Below are 19,989 nucleotides of genomic sequence, written 5' to 3'. Positions count from 1 at the left end.
AGGGACAGAGGGAGAGGGAGAAGCAGACTCCCTCCAGAGGGAGCCTGAGGCAGGACTTGATCCCAGGACCCTGGGATCATGACCTGAGTTGAAGGCCGATGCCACCCAGGCGCCCCAAGTCTGTCTTTCTAAATCACTTACTATGTTTGAGACACTTTACATAAATAATTCATTTGCCCCTCCCAATAATCCCAGGAGGCGGGTGCACTTACTGTCTATTCTGCATAGATGAGGTGTGTGAGTCACAGAGAAGTTAAGTAACTTATCCAAAGTCACACAGCCAACATATGGCTTGGCCAGGATTTGAATCCAAGCAGCCTAACTCCAGGGTCTTTCTCTACACCCCTGTGCTATGCTGCTCCATGGGCCAGTCACTTTTAGGGCTCATAATGCTCCCAGTTCAGCTCTGGCTGGAGGAAGCCTTCCCCCTGTGCTCAGAGGCCATGCCCGCTTTGGCCCTCACTTCAGGAGGAAGTAATGGAAGGGAAAGGAAGGGCCTCGAGTTCCCATCAGGACTGCTTGGAAAACGGAGGTGAACCCTTGGTTACCTGAGACACCCAGACTATTATTAAACTTGCACTTCCTGAGTGGGGTCATACGAATATAGCAATAGATAAGTAGCCCAGGGGGGTCAGTGTCCTGGGAGGGAGAGGCCGGAAGCACACTATGAAATGTCAGCGTGTCTGAACACATGAGCACAGAAGCTTCCACAAACCGAAGAGGCCAAACACAGTTAAGTTTCAGGCTGAGGAAGAGACTCCCAGGGCCTCTTTGTACCTTCTCTGGGGCCTGAGTCGGTCCAAGTTTGCTCAGGACAAATCATGAATTACTTTCTCAAGGTCTTTTAGTGCAAAAGTCAGGTCTAAAAAGGTGAATGGAAACTGAGCTAGTATCAGTAAACAGCGATAAGATAATAGAAATAAGAGAATATCTCTTTCCCTAGGGATGTTGTTTGAGCAAAATGCAGTTTCTTTAACAAGGCCATTGTCAGGACTCCCAGGAAGAGATTTCCAGATCCTTTGAGGTGGGGGTGGGAGGACAACCCCATCCACCATGTATCCAGCTGACAAAGGCAGACCGCAATTCTAGACCGGGAATTGCCTTGTGTCTGCTTGTGTTTGCGGGTTGAACTCCACGTCTGACCGCTCCTTTATACGCAGCACCTGGCTATTCCTAGGAGCCCCGGTCAGGCCTCGCAAGAAGAACAGCTAGCGACAGCCGGTGTGCCCTTCTGTGTGGCCTATGCCTTTATCCCACCGACTATGGTGAAACACAAGTGGCCCCTGGGCCACAGTGTGTGTTTTCGTTGTTTTCCATTTTTGTTTCCAGAAAGTTGTGTGGGGAAAGCTTCTGAACTCTCTCCAGGAGCCCCAGCCGGACTACCTTTGGCCAAGGTAGAATGGAACATATTAAAGGTGTCGTTAAGGTGTCATCAAAGGGGCAAGCAGGAGTCTCGGGTTCCCTTATCACCTCCCGACACAACTGCCAAGCCCGTGCACTTCCTGCCTCTGCCCTTGGAGGCTGGGTGATGCAGGGATGGGTGAGGAGTCCGAGTGGACCCCGATGCTGGGAAGATCTGGGGTGATCCCGCCCTGCCACTTGATGCTGTGCCTCCTACACGTTCCCAAACCTCAGTTGCCCCGTGGCCAAAACGGAAACGACTCACGGCTAGCTGGGGGGCCGCGAGGATGACAGGGTGTCGGGAAGGCACCTGCTCCCCAGCACACAGCAGGTCTGTCTTCTTCTCATCCCCATTCATTTCCCACTACCTCCAGGACCTCGGAACACTACGGCTTTTTAAGGTTGAGGGGTCAGATGTGCGGTGGGCAAGGCGCCCCCTCTTCCGCCAAGGCCAAGGCCAGGGCAGCGGCATCCCCGCGGGTGCTGGCGCCGGTGGGTCCCCAGCAGCAAAACCGCTCCGCGGGACTGTCCTCTGGGGCGAGGGGACGCGGCCTCGGCGTGGGCCCCGCGCGTCCGGGTCTCCTCCCCTTGCGCTCCCGCGTGCGCCCGCCTCACCCGGGCGGGCACAGGTCGGGCCGCCTCCCGCCACCGGCCCCTTCGCGGCGGCAGCAGCCTCCAGGCCAAAGGAATTTTCCTCTGGATCCTGCTAGAAGCCTCGGCGCCCGGCCGGCGTGAGGCAGCAGAAGGGCCGCCGGCGCGCGTCCCCGCACCCGCCCGGAAAGTTGGCGCCCGCCGAGCCCGGCGGGACCCGCAGCCCGCGGCCAGGGGCGCCGCGGCCCGGACCCCGCACGCCGGCGGCCCAGCGCGCGCCGAGCTCCCCGCCCGAGCGGCCGCGAGCAGGCCGTCCACTCACCGCAGGGTCTGGACCGGACCTGCCCTGTCTCGCTGCCATCGTCCGGCGCCCGCGCTGAAATCCGAGCCCGGCTCCCTGCTCCCCCTCCCCCGTTATCTGCTCGGCGGCGCGGGGAGCGCCAGCAAGTTACGCGGCATCTGGCTAAAAATACAGGCTCCCTCCGCCCCGCTCGGGCTCGGGCTCGGGCGCGGGCTCGGGCTCCGGCGCGGGCTCCGGCGCCCGGACCCTGCCCTCGCTCGCCCGCCCTCCAGCCAGCTAGCCAGCCGCTAATGGGATCTCTTCATTTTCTCTCCATTATTATGTCAGATGGGAAAGTTAATGCGAAGCGATCTCCGGAGAGAAGGCACCTGCTGCCAAGCCCAGCGGAGGGGGTGCGTGGAGGGTGCGGGTGGGGGTGCGGCCCCAGCTGCAGGTGCCGCCGGCCGGGCGGGGAGCGAGCGTCCTGCCGCTGCAGAAGGGAGGCACACACGTCCAATGGAGGTGAGGAGCTCCAAGCTGCAGGGCGCTGCCGCCCTGCCTCCCGCCACCCCGACTGCCCTAGTGAACGGGCCCCGGAGCCTGCAAAGACGGCCAGGGTGAGCTCAGCAAAGTCTATTTATGCCCCATAACCAATTTGCATGTTTTGAGCTCTTACACCGTGTCCTGAGATACCGGCTAATCAGCCTATTCCAGATTCTGCCAGAGAGCCGCGATGCAAAATGCAGCTGAGAGGCAGGACCCAGATCTGTTACTACCACCTCCCTCATCCCTCCAGCCTGAGGGGGTTAATGAAACATCACCCAGGGTAGGCTGGAAGCTCCTAGTTTTCTGTTCCGGGACTATCCTCACCTGAGGTCATTTCAGGGACAGATGTCAAAAACATGTTGGGGGGGGGGGCGAGGTGGTCAAGCCTTGGGGTGACCCCAGATTGTTAAGAACAGGTGATGACAAGTGATCAGCAAAAACAATGCCAGGTAACTAGGCCCCCGGGAAAATTGCTTGTTCAGACCATGGATGTTTTATATCGCGAGCCCGGCTTCCTCTTCGCTCAAATAGCATCGGAAGATACAATCCCAAATGCTCTTTTTCCACCCCTCCTGCCCTGACACGTGGGTATGGTAGAGCTGTGTGCCTTGGTGAGGAATTAATGCACAGAGCACCCGTTAGGTGACGGACACATTGTCTTACCTCAATTAAGCCTCACAATCACCCCAAAAGGTAGACGATGCTATTATGGTTGTAGGGACCAAGAAACGGAGCCCAGGGAGATAAAGGTTCAGGACCACGGTCACCACTAGTAAATGGAGGGTCCAGGGGACCCAGAGCCCTTCCACTAACAGCACTGGCAAGATTCCTAACAGAAGTGTACTTGGGGCCAGGAATAGATAATGTGGGGCGTGCTCCTGAAGGTTAGAAACAACTCTGGGTGTTTTCCAAAGCGAAGTGCTCTTCAAAGTCGTTCAACAATTAAGGCAAAGTCCCAAATAAGTGGGATAAATAAAAATCAAGAGAAGAGGTCAATATATTGTCAAAGAAGAGTGATCTGAAGTATATAACGCAACTGACTCTCCCCCACAGGGGTGAAAACACTGGTATTTGAAGACTGCAGCATCGGAACATTCTGGGTCCGAGAACTTCAACATCATTACAGGATGAAATTCAGGCCAGGCCACCTCTGCAAGGGGACTGGGGAGCACCTGTCCTGTTATACCAAAGGGCAAGATGTCTGGGTGGGGGAAGTACCCCAGCCCCTCTCTCCCCATGCAAATGTTGTTAAAGCACACATCCCTATAGGGTTTTTGCCCCCCGCCTCTTAAAACTGCCACTCAGATTTGCTAAAATCCTCTACGGAGAGTGCTTCAATTAATAAATTATGGTTACTGGAACAGCCCTGATCATAGCCCAGTGGAATAGCTCAAGGGATTCTAAAGCATTGTTCCGACATTAATATTTAGAGAGAGTAAGAGAAAACGCCCTACTCAAATGGAAGATGAATAATACGCACGATACTTTAAAAAACACTGGTAGAAGGGACTCGCGCAATAAAAGATCGACTCTTTTTTTTAACCGATCAACTGATATACCATGAACAGCATATTTAAAATGTTATGTACACCCCTCTAAAGCCAACACTACAATCCAGATAACGAACCTCCAAAATCACCTCCAAAAGCTCCCTCTTGCATCCTCCACCCATCCTCCATCCTCCTTCCTCTTCCCTCCCGCCGGCTGGTCCACATGGCCGCCAATACTTGGACGGTCAGCCCTAGTGTAGACATTCTAACAGATGTGCAGTAGTATTTCACTCTGGCTTTCACTGGCCTTTCTCTAATAACGAATGGTGTTAAACATCTTTTCAGGGGATTACTCACCATCCACATATCTTCTTTGATGATATATCTGTTCAAATCTTTTGCCTGTTTTTGAATCTGGCTGTTTGTTTTCTTGTTGTTGAATTTTAAGCATTCTTTATATACAGAATATGTTTTTTTAAAAAAATATTTTATTTATTTGACAGAGAGAGACATAATGAGAGAGGGAACACAGGCAGAGGAAGTGGGAGAGGGAGAAGCAGACTTCCCGCCAAGCAGAGAGCCCAATGCGGGGCTCCATCGCAGCACCCTGGGATCATGGCCTGAGCCGAAGGCAGCTGCTTAATGACTTGGCCACCCAGGCATCCCCAGAATATCTGTTTTTAAAGGTGTGATAAATTAAGACCTTGCAAATAAAGTGAAATATCGTAGTTAAATATGAAAACGTTCCCAGTCTAATTTTGGTACCCAGGTCTTATAACTCTTTAAGCCCAGTGTCCTTTGTACAGTACAACACTATGGGTTATACACAGTCACAAAGAAAAAGGATGTCACGACATAGTTACAGGGGACCAGAAGCTGACCACAACCAGGACAGTACTCTCACAGATGGGAAAGATGATGAGGTATGATCAGAGGACCTGAGTATTCAGGACTGCCAAGAATCCTTGACGTTAGCCATGACCTCATTAGGATTGAGGCTTTGCAACTTAAATATGCAAAGAGGCAAGGCCCAAGAGGAGAAGAAAGGAAACAGCTTCATACGTGTTGCTCAGTAAGACCCGAGGTTATAGGAGCTGAAGCGATTGGCACTAAAGAAGAGAAGGCTGAAGGATATGGCCCTTTGGATGCAAAGTCCCCTAGCACACAAAGAGCCCAGAGCACCAGGAAGGGCCTAATTATATGGTATCTTTTCCAGGTATGGTAGCCTGATCACCATGATGCCGCTGTAAACGGCTGTAAACGCTGTAAACGAGAAGCGGTTTGGTTCAAATGTTCTGTATTCCTGAACCCTGCCCTTCCCTCCCCCACCTGCTCCCCCTAGGGGAGAAGCACAGTGCTGGGCAGCGGTGTCCCATACGTGCTGCCGACTTACTGCAGAGACCCACCGTCATAAGCAAATGGGAAGTCATGGGGTTCAACTGATGTAGAGAAGATTTCCATTAGACATTTAGACAGAAAGAACTTCCCAGCTGTCGGGGATGTGACTTAATGGAACTCCTGATTCAGAAAGGGCTGAGTCTTTCCTGGGATCCTTCAGGAGAGCAGGGACAGACAGCTCCCCATTCCATAAGGCCTATAGCAGCACAGAAAAAAACTACAAAACTTACCGAGGTGTCTCTGGGCGCTAGGCATTCCAAAGGATAAGGGATTATTATTTTCCCCGTGAACTGACTGTCCCTCCTCCACCCCCATGACAACCACGCCCGAGACAATGCGCAACCATCCTGCTCCTTGCCCGTTTCCTTTCCTTTCCAGACCTGAGGGCTGCACTTTTTACTGCAGGAATTCAGTGTGCCCACGAGGTCTGCCAGGTCGCGTTGCTGAAACCCAAGTAAGCGACAGAAAGGAATTGATGGGCTAGAGAAAAAACCCGGGGTTTCTGAGGAAGGACACAGGGCCACTTGTTCCAGCCTGCAGGTTCATGGTGTCTATAGGGCTTTTCTAATCTTGCTAAATATTTTACCCACGGTCTCGCAGGTCCCTGGGCAGACAAGCCTGGGGCCTGTCTAATGAGGGGCTAGAGGCTCCAGCTGGGTAGCCTGTCCCTGGGCCACTTCCAGCTCCAGGGCTATTCACTGTGTGACACGGAAGCCTCCCAGGGGCAGGCAGTGGGGGCCCAGAACAGTGTTCGGGGCCCCCTGCTGTGAATGCCTCCATGAATCTAGTTCTTCCAGAAACTGGGAGAACACGTCTTTTTGCTCAAAAGCCTGGAGCCAAGACTCTCAGGTACATGGGATTTCCAGATGATGGTGCCTCCCCAGAATGTGTTGGGGGAACAGGAACACGCAGCTTCAGGCAAGCAGCCAGCCTGAACCCAAACTGCCTCCTCTCTAAAGGAACATGAGAGCTGACGAATTCGGGGCCAACCCAGGATTCCAGAGAGGGGCCTCCTGGCACCTCAGGCCCTGGGCAACAAGGCTCCTCCCCTGCCGTTCAGTGAGGGACACACATCCCCTCCTGCGCCTCTGGTTTAATCCTCTGCCATCAACTCAGACACGGAACTAATTTGACGACAACAGCATTCACTGTTTGCTTTCCTGGGTGGCCTTAACATACTCAAAGTCAGCAGGCCCACCCGCTGTGGCTGAGCTGTCTCGCCTTCGATAAAGGAAAGAACTCTTCTCAGCCTTGTCTTCTTCCTCAGTAAAATGAAAATAAGGGGACTCCCTTCTCCAGGTATGATGAAAATCACATAAAAATGCCCAGCGCCGCTATGGGGCATAAAGCATATAGTCAGTAAAGTGACAGTTGACCCCCTTTCTCCCTCCTCTCCCTTCCTTCTTCTCAACTCAAGCTTTTGTCAAAGGTGAATCCTTCCCACCCCAGAGGTGTAGGGGATTGCTGATCTCCTGTCCGTTGCAGAAAATTAGGGCCTAGGGACAGCTTCCCCAAGGTCCAACATCCGTGGCTGAGAACAGGACCCCCAGAGTTCCCCCAGCACTCTGCTACAGCGACTAGAGCCCCTTGGACTGATCGTGCGCCATTTCCATGTCCAATTCCTCTGCCATGAAGAGAAGTTTCCAGTCGTGTGTCCAGCTCAAGCCCCGCTCCCGAACCCTGCGTCTGACAGCTCCCTTGGCAGCATTCCTGCCTCTGCTCCCCACGGCCTTCTGACAAATACAGCTTTGCCCTCGGCCATTCTTCTATCTGGCCGGGCCCTCGCGCACACAGGGAGTCGCCCCGGCTCCCAGGCCCCCTGGGCACAGATAAGAGAGGGTACCAGGAACCCCACCCTTTACTGGGAAAAGCAGGCTCCTTTATCGCCCATGGAGCCAGCCATCAACCACCCTGGTTGGGAGTTTGTAAACCATCAAGAGGACGGCTGCTGGGTGCTGGGAAGATGTCATTCCTCGCAGAGACACGGTTGTGCCCTCCCTCGCTAGCTCCCACTCCCCTGCCCAATGATGAATCAGGAAACCATTTGGCAGAATATATGCTTTAGCTATTATGCCGAATGGACTAAGAAATCCACTCTGACTCCCTTCAGACTTTGTAATTCCTTAAGCTTTTCGATGGTGAGAGAAGAAAGGGGAAAGGAGACAAGACGGTCTTGTCTTGCTATTTGTCTTGTCTTGCTGGTTGTTTTGCTATTTGATTTTGCATGGTGAGCACCGAGTGGCCAGCTGGGTAGCTCCGGGCGCCCGCCTCGCCGACAAGGGATCTCGAGTGTGGACTCTATTTAGGGAGGTGATCAGAGCCTGGTATCAGGTCCCACAGTGCTGGCACTGATCTCTATCATGTTCCTTTTAAGAGGGTTGGCAGGCCCAGAGTCTATTTTTAAACCCATGAGAAAGGTGCTACACGGAATCCAGAGAAGTCCAGCACTAAACCCGGGATTGCTGCAGAGGAGACGGGGACAGCATGGCTGAATCCAGGATTTTCTCTCCACATACCCCCACGGTTTCCCCTCACTCCTGGGACCAGATAATGACTCTCCTTCCAAAGGAATCTTTTTCTTGTAAGCCCACTCTGACTCGACGTCGGTGGAATTTGACCCCTCACAAGCCCTTGATTTGGGGAAGTGTTTTATGCTCTGGATCTATTTTCAGTATTGAGATTTTTTTTTTTTTTTTTTTTTTGGCATATCCCCACTCCTGGTGTGAAAAATCAATGTGCTTTTGAATATTCTTGTCATCCCCTTCTCTGATTTTCAAATCATGTGCTCTGGAACATGAGCATGGCTGAGCTCACAGACAAGAGTTTGCCAATGGGAGGGGTCAACAAAACCTGACCTCCCCAGTGGTCTCCATGCCCAGCACCCCAGAAATCCTGCCCCTGGGCTGGAGAGAAAGGAGGGAGGAGGACCCCAGTGGCAAGTCTGCAGGGGACAGGATTATTTTCCCAACAGTGAGAAGCAAAGAGGCATCCGAATGTCACCGTTTCACATCCAATAACCAGATGTAGAGAGCAGAATGTTTTATGTACAATAACAAATTTCAACTACAGTATCCATTTCTGGTTTTGGATAAGAAATAGAACTGGAATTCCTAAAGAACTCAATGCCTTGAGAATAAGCAAAAGCTTTTGCCTGCCCGGCGGTTCTGGAACCAGCCAGGTCTAGCCAGGCAGGGAAGTAAGTAGGAGATGAGAGATCTTGTCATAGTCGTTCATCTCGCATCTCCACACCGCGCACAGAAGCTGCATGAACTACATGTCTCAGCCAGGCGGGTCAAAAAAACAACACACGTGAGTGCTAGCATGATACAGACTGCACGCCTGAGGCTCGGGAAATGGGAGTGAAGTGGAATCCAAAGAAATTCATTCAATTCCGATTTTAAAATGAGTCACATCCATGGGGGAAAAGAAAAAAATCAGCTGTTCTGTGCCGGTTGGCCCAATGGTTCATTTCCCCACACGCTGTGGTGGCCCCTGTAGAAATAGCCTGGGAACCCCTGTCATTTCCCAAGTTGGGGGCGAGCCCCGGCTGTGAGGTAGGAAAGGTGTGCTCCCCCAGGGCACAACTCTAGGCTTCTCCTCCTTACCAGTCTCCATTAGCGTGAAACTGCCCGCCCAGCCCCGACAAAGCCAGTGTGCTTCCTCACTCCTGAGGCAATGAGGCTGGCGGCTCCCTCATGGTCGCCTCTGTCTGCTGAGGTGGGGGAGGATGGTGATGTGTCACGGGGTGCGATAAGGCGTCCCCCCTCATCAGGAGTGCTGGCCCGTGTCCCGTCGCCATGCTCCATTCTTGCCACCGTGACGTGAGGCCCTGGCTAGGTTCAGAACATACTGCCTGGCTGCCGAGTGAGGGGAAGTCAAGACTCAGGGTGGAAATTACACACATTTTGGAAAATGCATACGAGCCACAGTTCCAGAATGGCCCGGTTCACTCCGCTCTGCCCAGTGCTTCCACACCTTACAGAAACCTCTGCAGCCTGCTGTACAGGGAGAAGCTACAAAACCAACCTCATTTCACACCTGCACTTGTTAAGATGCACAACCTTTTTTTTCCCCCTAACTGCCATTTAGGCTTGACCCTTGGCATTGAACCCCATGGCTCCCTTTCCAAAGAATGTTCACGTCTTCCTTCAGACGGCCCTACGTGACTGACCAGGAGATCTGCTCAGGCCCTCTCCATAATTTGAATAATTCTCCCCGAAGAGCGCCGGAATGGGTGGCCCATAGCCAGCCTGACCTGCCAAGAGAATTCCAGAGGGGTCCGTGCCCCCCCTGAAGGTCATCCAGCTTCTGGAGCAAGGCTTTCCCAGCTTGGGGGAGGTAGTATTGAGACACCCACTATGAGGCCTGGGAAGATCACACCTTGTGACCCCCTCTGCTCCCCTCTGGCCCATAATACTTCACTCTGGTGCCAATGAGGTACAGATCCAAGAGCAGGAAGGGGAAAGATGCTGACAATATAGTAGATAAGATTTAAGAGCGAGGCACTGTCCTAAGCATTTTAGATGTCAACACATTTGATCCTCACAATCACCCTTGGAAGTAGCTGCCATTAGTGTTCGCATCTCAAAGAAGACCAGCTGCGGCCCAAAAACATGAAGTCATTTGCCCAAAGTCACCAAAGAGCACGACGGTGCTCTGCGCAGCGCATGAAGCAAAGGGAAGAGAGCGGCTCTGGGTTTTGCTTGATTATATGAGCTAAGGTATTGTGGGGGGGTAGATGAGAAAAGTGAAGCTCAGTGTTCTCCAGGTCTTGAATACAAGACCAAGATATGGAAGAATCTGGAAGAATGGCTTGGTCTTGAAATTTGAATACAACTCAGGGTCTCTATTAATTTGGGATTCCCGCTCGTCAGAAGAGACCCCAGCCCCAATCAGAGGTAGGTTCGATGTGGAAATGTTTACATGACCCTAGGCCCTAAAGGGTTTAATGAAAGGGCACCAAGTCACCATCACCTCTTCCCAAAGTGTTGGGGAAATGGAGAGTCTTGAGACAATAAGATGGATTTGAACCCCAGTCCAACTGAGTTCTCTAGAATTATCACAGTAACTTCAGTAACACCCCCTTTGGAGCCAGGTGCAAACAGCCCCAGGAAGCAGGTGCTAAGCTTCCACAGCTGGCCCTGGGTCCTCAACCCTGGGAGGGATAACGAGGTAGTGGGGTCCTCAGGGACTCTGTGCTGTGGAACCATCTTCTTTCCCTTTTGCTGGGGCCCTGACTGTCAGAGCAGACCCAGCTGGCCAAATGCTGACTGAGGGGGTTTCTTTTCTCTTCCCGGAGCCAAACCATTTCAGAGCAATTAAACCCAATTAAACCGGTACCTGGCCTTCCTACCGTCTCCTACCATCTCCTGAATTTTGCCATTTCTCACAACCTGACAACAGGAGAACAGGCTCTTTCTTTCAAGATCCTCTTAATCTCCTCTTGACAGCGTCTTGGCGGTTACCACTGAAGAACACCTCGGTATCTGCCTTCTAGTTCACAGCCGGGTTTTCTCTTTATCCACCAAGGCCACAAGAGCAGGTGCTACACACACTAATCACATGGGGCTCATTATATTATTCTTAATCATTGAATAGAGACCATTATCTTTCCATTTAATCCCCGTGTGAATTCTGCCTGGCTTCTCTTTACGATATCATTTCATACAGTATTTATACCACCGCTTTTATAATTATTTAAATAAAAAGTGAGGAAATGAGTCCTAAATCATCAGCCACATCCGCATTTCTCTCTGTCCCGCTCATCTGCAAAAATCCCCACCTACAATGGGTGAATCCCGAGGTGTGTTACTCATTTGGACCTTTCTTTTTTTTTTTTTTTTCATTTGGACCTTTCTAATCTATACAATGATGAAGCATATCTAGACAGCCCCCTTTTTAAAACCCTGGCTTCATATCTTTTTAAAGAAGTAAAGTGTTCTAGAAGTATTGATGTGCTTTCCATAGCTAAAATTTTGTGACTTTATGAATATCTTTCTTGTACTCTAAAATCAACCTGGACAAGTACTTCTACAAGCTTGTTTTTCACAATGACCTTTCTCAGCACTCCTGACCTTGAACTCCTAAATGAGGTATGTTGAGTATTGGAGAAAGAACAAGAGAAATGGGCAGTGAACCAAGTATCACTAAAAAACCCATTATCATTTCTATAATGACTGAGCTGATTCTTGCCTCCAGAGAGAGAGAGAGAGAAACATTTCCAGGATTTCTGAAATAAGATACAAAGAGACCCAGCAACATTTCCAAAGGAAAATAATTGCCAATATCCATATTAACCTTTGGTCCCTCAGATGCTTTTAAGGTGAGGGTAACAAAGATAAATGGTTGACATAAGGCTTGGTGGTGCTCATAGGTCTGCTTCTCATTCATTTATGCTTCCATTCAGATATGAACTGTTGAATTGCCATGTGCAGTCCAAGAACCAGATGGAAGACATAAATCAGCAGATTCCAAGGTTATCACCCTTGGGAAGATTGCAAACCAGCAGACAGAAAGATACTGTTGTATGGAAAATAAATAGGACAATAAAAGCGTGAAATTTTCAGTAAGAGATGCCCCGTGGCCCGGATAAAACCAAATGAGAGGTTCCCATAAGACATGCCAGTAGTTCAAAGGAGAGGCTAAGGTCCGAGGGGGCGACAGCTCTCCGGGAAATCTTTTAGAGAGCAGTGAGATTTGAACCAAACCTCAAGGACTGACTGCCAGCTTTTAGGAAGTCATGGAGATCAGTTTCAATTTGCACCCCCTGCCCCCATGCTCCAGGTGTCTAGTTACAGAAGACTGAACACACGGATCCAGAAACAAACACTTGTAAATACACTTATATATGTATGGCAACAAAAGAAATATGTCTACTCTAGGGAACTGTGTGAATATTATGTAAAAGAATAATTCATTCCAAATAAGAGTACAGCTTTTAACGTTTTAAATGTCTCCTGTTGTGAGGTTGCATAAAACCTTCGTGAAGGTTTTATGCAAACAGGAAAATGAGATGATGGTTTTTGGATTCATTCATCCATTCAAAAAATATCTGTACTGGGGCACCTGACTGGCTCCGGTGGTGGAGAACATGACTCTTGATCTCGGGGTCATGAGTTCAAGCCCCACGTTGGGCACAGAGCTTACTTAAAAAACCGTATATATCTGTATGCTTGGTAGGTGCCAGACACTCTTCAGGACCCAGCACTGAACAGACTCCTGCCCTCAAAGAGCTTGCATTCTAATGGGAGAGAGGGGAAGTGGATGGCTGGGGCAACAAGATACTGATCCTACAGGGAAGTGAGAAAAAACAATCACAGAGGAAAGGGAAGAGAGTGAGGTGGGACTCAGGGGTAGGCACAGGAGGCCTCTGTGAGGAGGTGGTGCCGGAGCAGAGGCCTCAGCTCAGGCAGAGACAGAGTGTGTGGTATCTGGAAAGGCATAGGTTGTGAGCAGTATGCTTGACGTGGTCAAAGAACATTCTAGTGCTCTACCCCACCCCTCTGCCACCCCTGAGACACGCCTCTCACTGGGTCTGGAGTGCCCTGCTCTACACCCACAGATTCTCTGCATCTTTGGATGCCCATGGGACAAGACGGTAGAAGCACTCTCCGGTGAGGAAACCAAAGAAAGATATAATAACAGGTAACATTCGGGGGTGCTTACTATGGGGTAGGCACTGTTCTAAGCATCCTGTAAGTGCTAACTCATTTATTGTTTTTTTTAAGTCAAAGGTTTTTCTTTATTTTTTAAAAGATTTATTATTTATTTAAAGAGAGAGAGAGAGAGCATGCACACACATGGTCAGAGGGGTCAGGGGAGAGATAAACGGAGAGGGAGAGGGAGAGAATCTTACGCAGACTCCCTGCCGAGCATGAAGCCTGACCCAGGGCCGGATCTCATGACTCAGATGGTGACCGGAGCCAAAATCGAAAGAAATGGAAACTCAACTGACTGAGCGACCCAGTACTCTTTCTTTAACATAACTACAAAAAAACTGATAAGTCCCTGGGAAGATGGATCAAGACAAAAGAGAAAAGGCACAAGGACCTACGTCAGGAATGAAGTAAGGGACATCACTACAGATCCTTTTGAAATGAAGAAGATAACAAAACCATTATGAACAGTTAATGTCTATAAATTTGAAAATTCAAAAATAATTAAAGAATTCCTTGAAAAAAATTTCAACTTACTGAGACTTTTTATTTTTATTTTTTTTTTTTTTAAAGACAGAGACAAAGATGAGCACAGAGAGAAGCACAACTGGGGAGGAGAGAAAGAAGCAGGCTCTCTGCCAATCAGGGAGCCCGATGTGGGGCTCATTCCCAGGATCCCGGAATCACGACCTGAGCTGAAGGCAGATGCTCAACTGACTGTACCAACCAGGTTCCCTTAATGAGACTTTAATAAAAAAACAACCCATAATTAAACCTTACCAGAAATAAAACTATAAGCCCAGATAGCTTTATTAGTGAGGGATTTATACACTAAGGAAAAATAACTCCAACCTTACACAAACTTCCAGAAAATAGAATATGACTGTAAACTTCCTAGCTTGTTCTATAAGGCCAGCATAATCTTGACATCAAAACCTGATTGGGGCAGGGGTGGCGGGGAGCCTGGGTGGTTCAGTGGGTTAAAGCCTCCGCCTTCAGCTCCGGTCATGATCCCAAAGTCCTGGGATCGAGCCCCACATTGAGCCCCGCATTGAGCCCTGCATCGGGCTCTCTGCTTAGCAGGGAGCCTGCTTCCTCCTCTCTCTCTCTCTCTCTGTCTGCCTCTCTGCCTACTTGTGATATCTGTCAAATAAAGAAATAAAATCTTTAAAAAAAAACACACAAAACCTGATAGGGATATTGTTAAAAAGGAAATGTTTCATTCCATTTACTCTTATGAACGGAAATGCAAAAAAATACCCTAAATACATGAGTAGTGCTAACTCATTTAATCCTCACAGCAACTTCAGAAGGTGCATGCTCTCATGGCCCTTATTTTACGAGAGGAAAACAGAGGCACAGGGAGGTTAACAAACTTGCCCGGGGTCACACAGCATGTATGTGGTAGAGTCAGGATTCGAACTCTGCAACTTGGACCCAATCCTGCTCTTATGAGCTTTCAGCTCTCATGGACACCGAGACTGTGGAAGGACAGGAAGGACAGAAAGCCCGGGAACTCCGAGGACGTCATAAATAAACCAGACGTCAGTTCAGTCTGGGAAACGGAGGAGAGTACACCAGGGAAGGTCCCCGCTCTCTAATGGCAGCTGGGTGTGTACAACAGCTTTGTCCAGGCCACTTACTCTAATTATTATTTAGCATTTGCTAAGGGCCTACCCTATCCCGAGGCCAATGAGGGAAGCGGAAGTCACAGACAGCTGAAACGGACCCCGGGCGCCTCCCCGGGGCTGCCCCGGAATGCAGCTGGCTAATCACACCGGAGAGGAGGCCCAAGTTCACCTCCTCTCGGTTTTCAACCAGTAACTTCCAATTATTTCCTCTCGGATGCTGACGGAATTCATAAATAGCATTAACATTTTTCAAATGCCTGTAGGAGTGTGTTGAGTTAACCTGAGTGACTCATTATTATTGTGTTCAGCTGATTCTTCTCTCCTGGGGAGGAGGGGAGGGTTAGACATCCTCCTACATCCCCTGCCCCCCCCAGGGAGAAGGGAGCGGAGCAGACTTCTCTCCAGCACTAGATTCTTACCACCCAAGTGGGTCGATGCTTGTTGGGCACAGGTTGATGGTTTTCCTGGAGCCCAAGGCCTGAGTGGCTTTTTAAAAAAAAGTGGCGCCCAGGCCACTTTGAGGGAATGTGTGTGTGTGTGTGTGTGTGTGTGTGTGTGTGTGTGTCTGTCTATGCGTGTGCACAGCCTCAAACATGGAGACAAACAGCAGGTCCAAGGGCATTGGCTGCGGGACCGGGAAGAGGAGGGGCAGGGAGGAGAGCAGAGGGCTCGTTTTCTGTCAGCACAGGTGGTACCGATCACTGGACGGATGACTTCAAGCCAGAGGTGGGGGATGGGGAGAGAACATGCAACATTAAAAAAAAAAAAAAAAAAAAATGACCAGCATTTAACTTAAAGTGGAGACCCACTAGGAAACTGGTGAAGTCCCTAACCAGAAATGCTACGGAGAAACGTCTCTGCCCTCTGCTTCTGTCTGTGGAAGTCTCCCTTTTGGGGAAAAAATCCACCGCTTTCTGCTGGAACTGGGGCCTCTATTTATTTGGAAGGCTTGAGGGAGGAGGTGAAACTCAGTCAGAGGTTCTCTCAGTGATGGGGAGTGGGTTCCTGTGCGGCCTTGCCCCTCACCCCGAAATCTCCTCGACCCTCCCCCAGCCTCCCTGTCCTCTGCAGCTTTCCCAGCCAGTCAGCCCATGTTGGACCATGTGCAGACCCTCGGCTGGCTCCCCTCCTCGTGGCTCTTCCCTGTTTGAAGAGGCCCCACGTTGTGCAATTCGAGAGACACCTTTCAGGCGGGTACCGCATGGAGCCATCCCCAGCCAGCGGCTGGGCCAGGCGTCTTCTGCTTGGGGGCCGCATCCCAGGCGTCATAGGCCTGGAGGACCCCGAGGGACCCACCTTCCCAGGAGCTTCCAAGCCCTGGGTGCTCAAGCTCTGAGCTCAGCACACTTCCTACCTCTCTGGCCTCTTTTGATGTCCCCCTCACACACTGCTGCTGTCTTCTGCAAAAGAAGAAGCACGCCGTCATTCCCAAACCCAGGAAAGGCGAATTCAAAACCTGCACTCAGGGCTGCGTGCTCTGATTACAGCTGGAGAGGCAGAGATGTCCAGGCCTGAGAACAACCCCTCATCTCTAGGCCCAGAAGGACGACAAAATGACTAGCTCAAGGTCACAGGTCATAGCAGAAGTCCAGCATGTTCCACAACCTCACCCCTTGAGTCAGTCTGGTCGGGGAGGTGAGGGAGCTCTTCTCCCTGTCCTTACTGGGACAGGAAGCAAGACTGCAAGAACCCATGGGGCAAGGAGAGTGGTGGGGGTAAGGGGAGGGGAGGGCAGAATGTCTCCAAGGCCAAGAGGGGCTGGGGGCAGAGGTCAGCTTCAGGTCTGATCTCAGAGTGCAGTGTTAGGGAGGTGAGAACATGTGCTGGGGGGGCTGAGGGCTGCATGGTTGTTTGCAACTCCCTCGCTTGCAGCAGCCGCCTGGGGCATGGTAGATGACCCCATCTAAATTAAGGCCAAGGGCAGAGCAGTCAAAGCAACTCCTAGCCAAGCTGGGAACGCAGCTGGTAAACCCAGGGATTTCAATCACGGGATCTTAAATGGCTAGGTACAGAACAGGAGTCACAACACTACTTGCAGAGTGCTGGGTTTAGAGAGACTGGGCCATTCGTGTGCCTGCCCACACCACCCCTTCCCCTGGCGCTCCCCCTAAGTGTGTAGGGAGCCCTTCACAAGGGAGACCTGCCTGTCACACCCTCTTTCTCATTCCCGATATTAAGTCGCACCCCCCGCCCCACTGCGCACCCAAATTCTGGGACTGTGTACCTGTGCCATGAGACCACCCGATGGAAGAGGGACTATTTCCACAGTCAGCTGTTAAATCAAACATGCCAACTCTCAAAGCCAAGAGGTAGGGCCAGAGGGATTGGCTGTGTTGTAGGGAAGTCATCTGCGTTTCTTGGGTGGGTTTCAAACTGGGAGAGAAAAGCTGCTAGCTACCCCTCAGCTTCTAGCTACCCCTCCGTGCATCTCTCCTTAACTGTTTGCCAGGAGCCAGTGAGTGACTGCAAGCCAGGTGCCTAACCTTCCGTTCCCCAGTCTCCACCTCCACCAAATGAGATCATGTTTCCAGTGGGGTATCAGAAGGAATGAGTCAGTTCTGTAGCCTGTAGGCTCCCCACACCCGCCCCCCCAACCACCAGGGATTTCCTAACACCTAGGAGAACCGTCTCAGGTGGTCTGGGACTCCCGGTGAGTCAAACAATAAGCCTTTTATTTGAATCAAAATATAGTACACCGCATATATTAATTTCTATTTCGTCTAACACATATGAAGTTTAGGTCTCTCTAATCACCTGTGTAAATCTAAGTAAACAAAATGCAAATCTGGGTCCCAAATTAGACTGAAAGAATTCTATCCTATTTGGCTTATAAAATTTCAAGTATTTCATTGCCTTGATCATTAGACGCCAGCTGATCAGAAAGCCCCAAGATTTCGAACTGTTGTATGAACTAGATGGGGTAGGCGTTCCTAAAATATCCACACCGGAAAAAGCTCCTTTGTTCATCCCAAGTCCATTTCCCCTGATTGAATGATTTTCTCATTTCCACAGAGAGCTATTAAACCAACCATGCAAATTATCGAGGCCCCACAGACCCAGGAGGAGAAAGAAAGAAATTAGATAACATAAGGTAGTCAACCTCAGCAAGTGAATACGGCACCAAACCCCATTTCCTCTCTGCGTGGTTCATCTTACAATCACATCATTCAAGACTCTCCTTTCCAAGGACATCTAAGTCCTAGTCCTGGTCCACGCCACTGTCCTTCCTTAGAAAGACAGGCCTCTGATCAGACACTTTCCTCTCTGACGGATTCTACTTGATGGTAAGTCCTTCCTCACATTCGATTGGAATCTGCCTTCCTCTGACTTCTACCCCATTTTCATCTGGTAATGACTTTGCAAGCACCATGGGGTCATGGGGTGACTCTCCACTCTTGCCAGTGGCACCCTGGTGACAGTCAGGGACTTTCTTCCAGACTCTTCATTCTTTTCTGCTCCTTGTTCCTTCAGGGTTTCCCCCGACGCCATTCCAGAGCCCTCTCCTTGGTGATTTCCTGCCTGTATCTGTGCTCCAATTATCAGGGTCTCTCCTAAAATGAAAATCTGAACACTACCCTCTCAATGTAGCCTGATACCACGCTTCCCAGAGTGTGCTCCCAGGACCACCAGCCCTGTGCACTGTCACGCACCCCATCATGAAGGGTGCACTGAGTGAGGAGGTGCGGGAGACATAAACTCTATCCTCAGAGATTCTCAAAGCAAGCGAGCGTGGGAGAGCTCTGAGCGGTCCTGGAGAAACCCGACCAGAAGTGTGTAAGCCACTGTTTTCCCAGTGGTTGACTCTAAATCTCTTTATTTCCCCACACAACACAGGGCAGGAGAGGCTGGTCGGTTTCACTCTGATCTCCAGTTAGCTCAGCTCTCCGGATGTCTTGTCTTCCTTACTCTTGTTCACTGCATGAAGAACTTCAACAGAACAGCTAACTGTATTTAGTGAATTCCTTCTTAAAGAAAGACACTTCTTTGGATTATAATTAGCTGGTTCCAGGGGATCCTGAGTGGCTCAGTTGGTTAGGCATCTGCCTTCAGCTCAGGTCATGATCTCTGGGTCCTGGGATCGAGTGCCGAGTCAGGCTTCCTGCTCACTGGGGAGCCTGCGTCTCCCTCTGCCCCTCCCCACTGTTTGTTCTCTCTCAAATAAATAAAATCTTGAGAAAACATTATCCAGTCCCATAATTTTCCTGTTTTGTACATGTGAGCCCTGGTACATTACAGATTTACCTCTTCGGTAACTTTTATAATACAATTCAAGCTACCACACGGATATTTTTTTAGGTGATTGATATTTGTCATTAAATTCACTAAGAAATACAAAAGGCAAGGAAGAAAGTGGAAACATTCTGAAATACTTTTACCATGTCCAGTGTAGCCAAATCTAGGCACAGCATTTTTTTGCTTTCAATGAAAGTTTTAATGTGTAAAATAATTTTCCTATGCGCTCAAGAGCTAGCTACTTTAAAAACCCCCATGGTGAAGTTTTTGTAAATTAAGTAAACATCCCGTTATGCATCTGTCTTGGGGGTTCAGATGTCTACGCACTTACTGAGGCGGTTCTGCTTCTCGGTTTAAAGTACGGGGGAGAGCCTGTAGGTGGTGCGCCCAAGGAGGCTTTGCTGAACGCATGGGCAAGGAGGGATGATATGAAGGATCCAAACGGCGGTCTGCCAGGCTCCCGCCGCAGAGCCAGCATCTGGGGAGTGGACTCCCGGGAGGCCCATAGGAAACGCCACCACTCGGTCAGGGGGGAGAGGGGTCAGCCCCTGCTTCTCTTCCCAAGTCTCCTGCTTCTACCCCTCAGATGAAAGCAGAGTATGGTACAGGTTCAGGAGTCGGGTTCTGGGGCCAGCTTCCCTGGCTTCACATCACAGTTTTGTTTTTTTTTAAAGATTTTATTTATTTATTTGACAGACAGAGATCACAAGTAGAGAGAGAGGCAGGCAGAGAGAGAGGAAGGGAAGCAGGCTCCCTGCCGAGCA

At 50.3% G+C, this 19,989-nt stretch overlaps 1 protein-coding gene across 21 annotated transcripts in view; it reads right to left on the bottom strand.

Annotated features, from left to right (window-relative positions):
* The window catches only part of ANK1 (ankyrin 1), a gene marked incomplete at its 5' end in the record, with an annotated part of 127,217 nt that overhangs the window by 94,562 nt on the left and 12,666 nt on the right, over positions 1-19,989 (bottom strand). For 13 of the 21 annotated variants that reach the window (XM_082715237.1, XM_082715256.1, XM_082715257.1 and 10 more), the window contains one exon: positions 2,315-2,882. The exons of 7 other annotated variants lie outside the window; for them this stretch is intronic. In XM_082715237.1, coding sequence (XP_082571363.1) covers positions 2,315-2,353 — 39 coding nt within the window. Of the gene's footprint in view, positions 1-2,314; positions 2,975-19,989 lie in introns of those variants that run through there. One more of the 21 variants, XM_082715258.1, reaches the window with a different exon arrangement.

Source organism: Mustela nivalis, assembly GCF_964662115.1.
Source record: "Mustela nivalis genome assembly, chromosome: 20".
NCBI classification, from domain to species: domain Eukaryota; kingdom Metazoa; phylum Chordata; class Mammalia; order Carnivora; family Mustelidae; genus Mustela; species Mustela nivalis.
The sequence above is the reverse complement of the archived record's forward strand: the minus strand, read 5'-3'. Positions and strand labels throughout refer to the sequence as shown.